Source organism: Solanum tuberosum, unplaced genomic scaffold, assembly GCF_000226075.1.
Source record: "Solanum tuberosum cultivar DM 1-3 516 R44 unplaced genomic scaffold, SolTub_3.0 scf00020, whole genome shotgun sequence".
Classification (NCBI taxonomy): domain Eukaryota; kingdom Viridiplantae; phylum Streptophyta; class Magnoliopsida; order Solanales; family Solanaceae; genus Solanum; species Solanum tuberosum.
The window spans coordinates 3,045,511-3,057,322 of record NW_006238946.1 but is presented as its reverse complement, the minus strand read 5'-3'; the positions used below and the strand labels follow the sequence as shown (position 1 = coordinate 3,057,322).

Sequence of the window (11,812 nt, the reverse complement as noted above, 5' to 3'; positions counted from 1 at the left end):
AATACACCTAAACTATCGTATTTCTACGAGTCTCATACCTTAATTAACTTTTTTGTGAATTTCTTACATCAACTGCCACTACTTTTGTATTAAAACACATATCGATGCTGGCCTACAAGCACATGTTGTCGACTAGGAACAAATATTTGGCCAACTCAGCATCGATATGTATTTAAATACAAAGGGAATATAGTGTAGGTAGGCAAAGAAAACTATGAATAGGTATGAAACTCACAAAAACACGATAGTTTAAGCGTGTATTTTACACAACTTTTTTTAAAAAAAAAAGTGTAAGGTGGGGAGAAAGTTGATGGATGTGCACTTCCCTAGGAATATCAAAGTTAGCTTTATATATTGAAGTTGGAAGAAATCATATAGTGTCCTATAGAAATACTTTTGGATGTGTGACACAAGGAGCTAGAAAAGAAAAGTTGTGAAGAAAAGTAAAGAAGATTTTGGCTGTTTAAACCAAATCTAAGTGAGGTCACTTGTAATTTTGGCAAAAGAAGCTTGCTCTTGGGTTGGTGTTGAACAATTTCTTTAAGGTAAGATTTGTGAATAATAACTCTTCTTATTCTATGTTTGGAGTACATTTTATACCTTTGAATAGTTTGTAAAATCTTTGTGTTGTCTATTACTTCATCACATGTTTGTATGAGGATATCTGTCGCTAAATAGCTCGTAGTTAACAAGATTTTTTGGAAATCTGTTGTTAAATAGAATCAGCAACGATTTTTTGTTGTTTAGCTACATAAGTTTTTTTGTCACTAATTCTTGTTTTTCTTTTAGTTAAGCTCCAAGAATTAATGTCCCTTTCTCCCAAACTTGGCCCCTCCCTAGTTGATAAAATGGCCTCTTATAACTCCACAAAATGGACATATACAAGATTCTTCTTAGAACCCTGCTAACGCGAGATGCTTTGTGCACCGACATATATAAGATCTTTCCTAGAACCCTGCTAATGCGAGATGCTTTGTGCACCAACATATATAAGATCTTTCCCAGAACCTGCTATGTGCACCGACATATATAAGATCTTTCCAAGAACCCTGCTAATGCAGAATGCTTTGTGCACCGACATATACAAGATTCTCTTATTCCACAAACCAGAGTTTTTCAAGTCAATATGAGCACCTAAAATTTCATACACTTGTTTATATCTTGACTTAAACTTGTGTTATAATTGATAATTTTTCAGATCATTTCTGGTGTTTGAGAGTAGTCATGAAGAACAACTCAGCAATTAAATTCCTAAAACATGTCATGTCAGTACTATCCACAATAGCCAAATCAAAATCAACAGCCATCAAAAGCAAAACTGAGGCCATAAAAGCTAAGTTAATGGTCTTATCATTGCTCAAATCCAAGAAACTCTCTATATCTGGCCTAGGAACTAAGGCCATTTCTCACAAGATCCATTCACTATTAGGCCATAAAGATCAAGATCAAGATCACGAAGACGAAAACAATAAGGCCATTGTACTCTACAACCACGCCCCTGAAGTTGGTGAAGATTTTTTACACTATCAGCATAACGAGGCTAACGAAGAGATACTACTATTAAGCAATGGGGAAAATTATGATTATGATAATGATAAGTATCCGGATTTAACACATTCATTGTTCGATGAAGAGGACGAGTACTTAGGTGATCCAAATGCATCAGCTATAGACATGGTAAGGAATTTCAAAGAGGAAGAAGGAGAGAACTTTGTTCTTGAAGACGAGATCGATAACGTTGCAGACTTGTTCATCAAGAAGTTTCACAAAAGGATGAGATTACAAAAGCTTGAATCTTTCAAGAGGTATCAAGAAATGCTTCAGAGAAGCACTTAATTATAAGTAGATTGTTCATTATTATTAATTGCTAATTAAAGTTTATCTGTTAAGACACATCTGCAATATTATTATTATTGTTGCAGTAGTTCTTTTATTTCAACTATGAAGTGTTGTTTTTTTCAGTTTTTTTGAATAAATTTTTATGTACTTTGTTCCCTAGTAGCAAAAGAGAGAAAAACTAAGGACTTGTACTAATAAGTTGGGAGAAATAGGCATGTATGAATCAAGATTTTGTGTAAGTTTCTAACCATGTAAATTTTATCTCGAGTATGGGATCGATATCAGTAATCACGATGAAACTTTGGTTGTTTGACTTTCGTACTCTGAATCCAGTCATTCTTTTTCAAAACGGAGGAAGTAATAGTTTTATAAGTACTAGAATTACTATTTGAATTTATTCTACACTGTATAAACAGATAAATTTCTAAAAATTCTGTTTATACTATTGTCTATTTATGTTTCTTTTTCATACATATATAGTATTTTATTTAGTTATTTCAAAAGCTTGGAGAGGTACTTTTTATGTGTAAGGTCAAAGAAACCTAACTGCATTTACAAGAAAATGGTGATTTATAGAAAAGAAATAAGTTATGTTGCTCAGACTCTTTAAAAGTTCCGTCTGATGTGTATCGGATCTTCAAAAAGCTATGCATTTTTGGAGGATCCGATACGAGTGAAACAATATTTTTGGAAGGTCCAAGCAACTTAGAATTTGCAACCAACTCTCAAAGCAAATTGTAAATATCAGATACATGTAGGAAACCTCAAGCCTTTGGGGGTAACACATCTAGAAAGGCAACATTTTAGGCTACAGCCTAACCTTATCTTTTTTTTTCACTCAGTGTTGTTCAGGCTAGCTCCCACTAACACAAGTATCGAGTAACTCTGTCCACCAACGCTCAGGTAGATAGGAAGAGATCACCTAACAGTTTTTTGTCTCTACTCGATTTCAACAGTAATCTCCTGTGAATTTCATCCACTTCATTGAACGTCTTTTTGTCACATCTTTGGGTGCTTGAATTGGTGTGACGCCCATGATGGAGTGCGGGTCACAAGGATGGCTGACAGGCTTTTAGGCTGGAGAGCTTTTGAAGAAGGGGTGCAGCACATGATACCTTAGGTAATCCCACATCAAAAAGGGAGAGAAAAGTGAAGAACTTTATAAGGCATAACACTAGTCCACATGGTTCGCACACTTTTGGGGCTCGATGTGACGTAGCCCAAAAGACAAATCCGTGTGGAACTAGGCCAGAAGCGGACAATTAAATATGAACCACAGGGCAGTGCTCAAAGATGATTTAAGATTTAAGGGTTAACTGTCCCTTCCAACAACATGACAGTCCTTTGTGACTCAGAATTAGGCTCTGTAAGTTTAAAGACTCCTCCAGCAGAAGCAAATTAACTAGAAATAACTCAAGCATCACTAAAATTCAACCAGATATATGTGGTCCTGCCCGGCACAAGTCTCGATCAGTCGGGACCAATGGACTTCGAATACCAGATGGTTAAACCAAAAAGTTCAGAAATAGAGACAAGATATTAAGTACTTATCAGTGATAATATGCACAGTACTTTACAACAACTGCTACTACGGACCTAGTGTAATCCCACAAGTTTGGGGAGGGTAGAGCGTACGCGGACCTTACCCCTACCTTTGAGAAGGTAGAGAGGTTGTTTCGTAAGACCCTCGGCTGAATAATCAGTGAAAAAGAGGCAATAGCAACAAACAGAAACAGCAACAAGATAATAAGATACCGAAACTAGAATGTAATTATAGAAGATGCATCTAGGTAGCCCTCAATATATAGTGAGAAAAGCATAAAGCATATTATTTTCCATAACCATCAGATGGAGAACTATTGAAATAACATCAATCACCTCCAAACTAGTTCTAGAAAGTGATTGATGAAATTTTCACTATGAGAAATATACATGGGAATATCTATAATTTAGCCATTAAGAAAAAAAATACAAGGAGAATTAGTACTAAAAAATTATCAAAGTTAATTGAGATGTGCTTCTTACATGCATCTAGAAGGAATTATCTTTCAGAGGGAGATCATAAACTGGAGATGAGAGAAAGTTCCCTTCTTGCTCATCAGACTCAATCAGCATCAGAACAACCTCGCGCATTGAAGGACGATCATAAGGGGACATGCTAGTGCACATTAGAGCAATTTTAAGAACTGTAAGCATATGACTAACAGTAATTACATCTTCCAAATCCAATCGGCTATCGAGTACCCCTGGTGTCAATGAATGGTTCCTAACATAATGCTTCACCCATGAGACAAGATCACCGCCTTGTTCTAGGGGCTGTACGGGTGCTTTTCCAGTTAGCAACTCCAAAAGGACTACCCCATAACTATAGATATCACATTTTTCCGTAACTTTCATGGTGTAAGCATATTCTGCAACAGAGAAGGTAGAAAACATCAATTGAAAAGGAAAAAATGGTTTTATAACACAGAATGAAAATTACGAGAGGGATATTAAAAGCTACATAGACAGAGAAAAGTTAAAAGCATTTTTTCTTGTATTCTGTCATTTCATCAAAGAAATTAACTTGTTCGTAAACAATTTTAACTATCAAACTTCAACAAGATATGCATTTCATATCACAAAGAGAAGAATTAGATTTTCAAAGTGAACAACACATGGTCGAATATCTAAACTGAACATAAATATGTGGGAACAAGAATGCTCCATATGTATCAGGAAGAGTCCCCAAAGTTCGCCTAAGATACATAGAGCAGTTTGTATGGCTTCTCCTGGCATAGAACACATATAAAATGAGAAGTATACACAGATAAAAGTTAAAAGCATTTCATTGTTGTCTTCAGATAATCGAAGAAATAGACGTTGCATACAATTCTAACTATCTAATCTCAACAAGAAAATCCTATTCATATCAACAAAAACAGGTAACACTTTCAGAGTGAAGATACAGATAAATATGTGGGAATAAGGATCAAATGGCAGTACATTTCTCGACATATTTCTATAGATAACAAGGGAACATAAGAAGTTGTCCGGGAGAAAACAGAAAGACATACCAGGGGCTATGTAGCCATATGAGCCAGCAACTGCAGACATCGACTTAGATTGAGGCATATCAACAACTTTTGCCAAACCAAAATCACCAACATGAGCTTCAAACTTCTCATCAATCAGAATATTATTGGACTTTATATCACGGTGGATGATCCGGGGCTTGCAATCATGATGTAAGTAAGAAAGTCCTTGAGCAGCTCCAACAGCCACCATAAAGCGAGTTGGCCAATCCAATCTGCAAGATGTACTGTGAAGCAGTTCACCCAAGCTACCTCTGGCCATATACTCATAGAGAAGTAAATTAGAACCCTGATGATAGCAAAATCCATATAGCTTTACGATGTTACGATGCCTAATCTTTCCTAGAGTTAAGATCTCTGCACGGAAGCTATTGTCGATGTTATTACCCTCTCTGTTAGAAGCAAGCTTCTTGACTGCAATCGTTTGTCCAGACTGCATGACTGCTTTGTAAACTGTTCCGACGGCTCCTCTTCCAAGAACATAACAATCCTGAAAATTGTTTGTAGCCTCAACCAAGTCCTGGAAAGTGAAACCCTCTTTGGGACGGAAATAAATGTCTGGATCTGAAGATGACATGTCTTTATCCTGGGTTACCACCATCTCAACTGGATGCTGCTTCATATAGTACAAAACTACCACAATCAAAACAAGAGAAACTCCACCAATTACACCGGCAACTGCAGTAATAATCTTTGCTCGAGGAGAATCTGCACTCTCGACTCTAGGAGGATTATTGGCATCATAAGCTGGAGATGCATTACATTCCCCTAGAGGCCCACCGCAAAGACCTTTGTTTCCAATGAAGCTGCTGATATCCATGTTCCGAAAGAGTGGTATATCCGGCAGTGGTCCAGTCAGGTCATTGTATGAGAAGTCAATGCCCAAGAGACTTGTCAGGTTTCCAAATGTGCTTGGTATTTCACCACTCAAATGATTGTTGTTGAGATATAGGTACTCTAATAGGATAAGATTACCAAGGTTGGGTGGTATACTGCCAGAGAGATTGTTGTTGCTAAGATCCATTGCAATTTGTAAGCCACTAAGATTACCCAACTCTGATGGTATTTCACCTGACAATAGATTACTGCCCATCTGCAGCTCAGTCAAATGAGAGAGGCTCCCCAATGCTGCTGGTATCTTTCCAGATAACTTATTCTCTGAAAGCAAAAGACGTTCTAGCTGCGACAAGCTACCAATGTCATCAGGTATAACATCAGTAAATCTGTTCTTGCTGAGATCCAGTCTTTGTAGTGCCTTGCAGTTCCGAATTTCTGGAGGTATCGGTCCAGTGAGCGAATTTGCTGAGACGTTGAATGTCACAAGCCTGGTAAGATTTCCTATCTCCCTTGGCAACTGGTTGAAACTATTGCCTGAGAAATCAAGCCTCTGCAACTTCTGGCAATATTTAATATCAGGAGGTATTGGACCAGTGAACTTGTTCTGCCCCAGTTCAACAGCAGACAGGTTTATCAATTTGCACAACTCAGAAGGAAATGTCCCTGTTAGCCTGTTATCGTTCAGACGAAGTTGCACCAATGAATCACATTTAAGAACACCAGATGGAATATATCCATGCAATTTATTTGATGCAAGATTCAGCAAAATCAAATTGGAATTCTGACAAACGAATGGAGGAATTCTTCCTGTGAGTTGATTGTTATTTAAATCAAGCACCCAAAGTCGACTATAAATGCCAAGACGTTGAGGAATAGTACCAGTTAAAGAATTCTCAAAAAGCTGTAACTGAACCAATTCCTTTTGATACTGAAAACCAAATGGAATAGGACCTGTTAGGTGATTAATTGACAAATCAAGACTAATCAAGTTCTTTAATGTAGTAAGTTCATCTGGTATAACGCCTTCGAGCTGATTCTGGAAAAGAAACAACAATTTCAGACTTTTTATTTGGCCAAACTCAACTGGAATTTCTCCTTTCAGAAAGTTTTCTGAGAAATCAATTTCTGTTGCCATAGAAAGATTCCCAATCTCCCTTGGAATGCTACCATTTAATCCATTCCGGTATAGGTATAACTTCGTCAAAGTTTTGAGTTTACCTATTTCAGCAGGAATATCTCCAATCAGGTTATTCTGATATAAAGCAAGCAATTGAATTTGTGTTAAATTTCCAAGTTCCTTTGGAATATAACCAGAGAACTGATTTCCCCAAAGCACAAGCTCTTTCAACTTACTAAGCATGCCAAGTTCTTTTGGTATGTTTCCTTCCAGGCAATTCTGTGTTAGACCAAGAGATTCCAAGCTCTCACAACCACCTATCTCTGCAGGTAAACTTCCAGAAAGTGCATTCTGCCCCACTCGAAATATTGTCAAATTTTTCAAACTTCCAATAGATCGAGGCACTGGACCGGTAAGATTATTGGTGTATGCAACGAAAGTAACTAGAGACGAGAGTTTCCCAAACTCCTCAGCAATAGGACCAGAGATCATGTTGCTGCTCATGTTCACATCCTTCAAATTAGACAGGTTATACAGTTCAGCAGGAATCGGACCGTAAAAAGTATTAAAATGGAGCTGGAGAGACTGCAATTTTGAGCAATTTCCAATCTCTTTGGGAATGTTCCCGGTGAATTGATTGTAAGACAGGTTAAGATAAGCTAAATATTCAAGACCACCAATGCTAGAACTCAACGTGCCTGAAAGATTCATATAGCTCAGATAAAGAGATTGCACAACTGGATTATAATCAGAAGTGCAATTCACACCTACCCAGCCACAAGGAGTTTCATCATTTGGATTCCAATTCCCCAAATGGTTAAACGAATCCTGGAAATTCTTCTTCAATTCAAGAAGGTACATTCCTTCCTGATTCAATCCTTCGGCAGGAGAAACCAGCAATAGTACAGCAGCCACCAAAGCACTTATCCAAATTAGAAGAACTAAACCACTTCTTGATTCAAAATCTCCAGACATCATAACAAACTTCCAATAAGACAGTCTCAGTTTGACCTGTTAATCCAACTATGTGTCAATACTTATAAAATACAACAACAACAACAACATAACCAGTGTAGTCACACAAAGTGGGGACTCGGGAGGGTATAGACTATAGTGTACTCAAACCTTACCCCTATCTCAGAGGTAGGGAGGTTGTTTCCGGTAGCCCCTCGGCTCAAGAAAAAACAGTCCAGAAAATGAAGTAATGGAAGTACAAGAATCAACAGATAATAGCAAAACAATAGAGAATAGCAGAACAAAAACTACAACAAAACAGTACACAATCGAGGTATAAGGAATCAAATAGATAGTAACAGAATGAGCAATAGTATGACTACTAATATGAACGGACAACAAGACAACGCATTGCCACCTACTACCCTAATCCAAGTCCTACCCTCCACACCCTTAAGGTCAATCATCAAGAAGAGACAATACTAACTAGATAAACTAGACAAACCAGAAAAAGTTCTATGCATACCAATTAATCAACTAACTTCAAAGAATCCAATCAACTCAGAAATGCCCAGAAACTCAACTAAATAAAAGGAGTAATTCAGGAATAAATAAGAAACTCATTAAAGATCTAAGCTTTAGCATACCTCTAGGCTATTGAGCCCATCACCTTGTCAAAAAGAGCTGAATTCCACCAAAAACCCAGAAAAAGCAAAGAACTCTCAAGTAATTCCTTTAGATGATGACAGAGCAAAGACCATAAAACTCATGAATTGAGGAAAAGATAAAATCAAAGATTATACTATATCTAAAACCAAGAACCTCCAACATTTTTCCAATAATGGTGGGGATCTTCCTATATACATGCAAGATTTTGAAAAAGGGTTGGATAAAAATGAGAAAGATTCAACCTTTATTTCAGGACAAGCCAAAAAAAAGGAAATGGAAAAACTCAAATACACTGAATCAAGAAAACCCTTTATTTTATTCAAGAAAATATAACACAAAAGCCTATTTTCTTTTCCAAATGGCAATGATAGTGAAGGATCTTTAGGTAAATGGAAAGGATGGATATGAGTTCCTCATTGAAGCTTTAATGGCAGACAAAGCATGCTTTCACTAAGCTTTAATTTTCTTCAATATATATGATGATGAGGAGGACTTCAATATCTTGATGTATTTTTTTATAATTTATATATAATCTTGATTCTTTAATTTCACTCTATCTCAAAAGTCCTAATCTCTTTTGGCTTCTCTATATCATAAAGTTAGCCTTTTTGAGTGCTTGAAAAAGTATAAAATTTTGTGAACTTTTTAGGCATTACAAGTTAATAAATGCAAATAAATTATTTATTGTGGAATTCTGAGATTAGGACAGGTTTTGGGGTTTTTGTTTTAAATTGTTTTTTAGGGTTTCTTTTGGCACTGAAAATTGTGTGTAGTGAAAATGAAATCAGATGTGATGCTTTGCAATGGTATCATTTTCTGTGTACTTCATTTTTATCCTTTTGTTTTGGATTCACTATGCTAGTCACCCCCCCCCCACCCACCCATTCATGAAACTTGAGTACGAGACTCCTGATTAAAGGTGATTGAGGGAAAAAAGGATAAATATATCCCAAACTATCGTAAATGATATGCAGATACCCTCCGTCATACTTTTGGGCCTCTGACGTCAAAAAACTAGAGCATATATACCCTTTATACTAACGGACATACATGTCATAATCTTATCCACTGAGCCGACATTTATTAAATATCGGATCGACGGATAAGATTGCGCCATGTGTCCCTATTTAGTCTTCTGTTAGAGTAAGGGCATATATGCTCTAGTTTTTGGACGGCAGGGGCACCAATGTCCCAAAAATATGATGGAGGATATCTGCATATCATTTACGATAATTCAGGGCTATATTTGTCATTTTTTCCTACATTTTATCACATTTCATGATGGTGTTATGTTAGTCTATAACTTGACTCATAACTAGAAGGGAAATCAAGTTTTGAAATTTTACATGAGCAAGAAGCATGTATACCATACTCAAGTAGAGTTGTCGATATTATTGCAAGGATTTAAATAATTCATGTCATGATCGAAGTGGATAGTATTCGAAACTATATAACTACTATAAATAGCTCTAAAAATTACTACTACAACGATATTCTTGATGGTAGGTTGTTGAGGGACCGATTGAGACATTCGTAGATAAACATAGCTTTAAAGAATGCAACATTCTTGTTTTTATTTATTCAGTTAAACGATAGATAAATAATACAAATAATTTTCATAATTAAAGGTATCCTAAATGAAACTCATATAGACTATGTATAATGTATTTATGTAGTTATTAATAATATAATATCATCATCTTATTAAAGAAAAAAACACTCAACTCAAATCTAAACATTTTTGTCTATTTTGTTTCCTTTTTGGTTCTAACACCAATTTCAAGTGGGACCCATTTTGCAACCAAATATAAGGTAGGGCCTACCAAACTCAAAATAATGTGGACCAATGGAACCATGAGTAATGAAGTTGATAGCCTCTTAAGCACTTACTTTATGTCTAAATCAATGATTCACACAAACCTATATAGTCTTTGGTATTAATTATTTGATCCTTGAAAAAATTGGTAGGATTCCATTTTTGGTGGACAATCAAATGCATTAAACTATAGAGTATAATTCTATTAGTGGTCATTTGGTTTTAAAACTATCAAAATTAATGAAAAAATTTCCTTCAAAAACTTTGGGAAAAAAATGGAGAATAATGATTCTTCATTATACTACTCTAAGTACTCTCTCTGTTCAACAATAGTTGTCCAATACACTATTTTAAGATGTTCAACAATACTTATTCACTTTATGAAATTAATGAATAATTTTACACTTACTTCATAATTTATCCTTATCATTAATTATAGTAATTTTCCTATTACATTTTTAAAGACATTGTATTTATTAAATTTAAAGAGTGATATTAGTAAAATACTCTTCTATTTATAGTTTCTTAAGAAGTGTGAACAGTCAATAATAGACAAGTATTGTTGGACAAAAAGAGTAATGTTTTTACCAAAAATAATTAACTTATATATCATACATTAGAAATAAGTAATTTTTTATTGGAATAATTACAAAGAGTTACAATAAGATAGATATAATTTCCTTATTATTGATTAAAAAAAATTGAGTTTAAGTCCCAAAAATGTTTTATACGATATAAATTTATATTAATCGAGACTTTAAAATGAACGTAAGAAACAAACATTATGTGGAACTAAATTTCAGATAGTATGTGGAAATGATATTGGTGTGGAAGAAAAATATAAAAACAAAAAGAATATTTTGATGGAGGTGTCATATCATGAGTAGACTTTTATTTTTGTGAGTGTTTGCATCTATCCCTATGTTGATTTTCTTTTTTTACTCTGGGGTTTGGCACTTTTTTCCACTCAAAACTTTCAAACTCAATCACACCAATAAATAAATTACACTTGTCTTAGTCTTTTTGACCTTAATAATTGTGTATATTTGATGTACTTGTCTCCCTCCATGAATTTAAAAAGGGGAAAAGGTCAAATATGCTCCTAAACTATTCGAAAAGGATTAGATATACTCTCGTTTAAAGTTTGGCTTACTCGTGCCCTCGCCATCCAACTTTTCGTCTAGATATGCCCTTATGGGCGTTAAAATGCCAAATGGAATTGCCACGTCATTTTTACATTACCATATGACATTTATATTAAAGGGAAAAGGGTCAAATATACCCCTAAACTATTCGAAAAGGTCTAGATATACCCCCCTTTTAAATAAACTACCCGACCCATTTTCAACAAAAAAAAATCGGTAAATCCCGGAATGAGTAATTGACTAATAAAAAATAGAAAAAATATGAAAAAATTAGATTAAATTAACTCCAAAAATTCACAAATAAATATAGTAACCTTAAATTCAACAATTTTTTTAATTTTTTTTCGATAAGATTTTTTTC

General features: G+C 35.1%; 2 protein-coding genes across 2 annotated transcripts; one reads left to right on the top strand and one right to left on the bottom strand.

Moving 5' to 3' along the window:
* The first annotated feature begins 336 nt into the window (after positions 1-336).
* LOC102593407 (uncharacterized) lies at positions 337-2,148 on the top strand. Its single transcript, XM_006340860.2, has 2 exons — positions 337-545; positions 1,199-2,148. The coding sequence occupies exon 2, from the start codon at positions 1,225-1,227 to the stop codon at positions 1,834-1,836; it is 612 nt and encodes a 203-aa protein (XP_006340922.1). The 5' UTR covers positions 337-545; positions 1,199-1,224; the 3' UTR covers positions 1,837-2,148.
* A 1,494-nt stretch (positions 2,149-3,642) lies between these two features.
* Positions 3,643-9,093, bottom strand: LOC102593075 (probable leucine-rich repeat receptor-like protein kinase At2g33170). Its single transcript, XM_006340859.2, has 3 exons — positions 8,469-9,093; positions 4,896-7,878; positions 3,643-4,250 (listed from the first exon to the last, which is right to left on the bottom strand). The coding sequence occupies exons 2-3, from the start codon at positions 7,843-7,845 to the stop codon at positions 3,871-3,873; spliced, it is 3,330 nt and encodes a 1,109-aa protein (XP_006340921.1). The 5' UTR covers positions 7,846-7,878; positions 8,469-9,093; the 3' UTR covers positions 3,643-3,870.
* Positions 9,094-11,812: the final 2,719 nt, after the last annotated feature.

What these genes read in the sequence shown, in the direction of transcription:
- LOC102593407 (XM_006340860.2), top strand. Translation starts at nt 1,225, where the DNA reads ATGAAGAACAACTCAGCAATTAAATTCCTAAAACATGTCATGTCAGTA.
- LOC102593075 (XM_006340859.2), bottom strand. Translation starts at nt 7,845, where the DNA reads ATGATGTCTGGAGATTTTGAATCAAGAAGTGGTTTAGTTCTTCTAATT. An exon ending in ATATGGCTACATAGCCCCTG is followed by an intron (nt 4,251 to 4,895) that starts GTATGTCTTTCT and finishes TCTCTGTTGCAG; the next exon opens with AATATGCTTACACCATGAAA.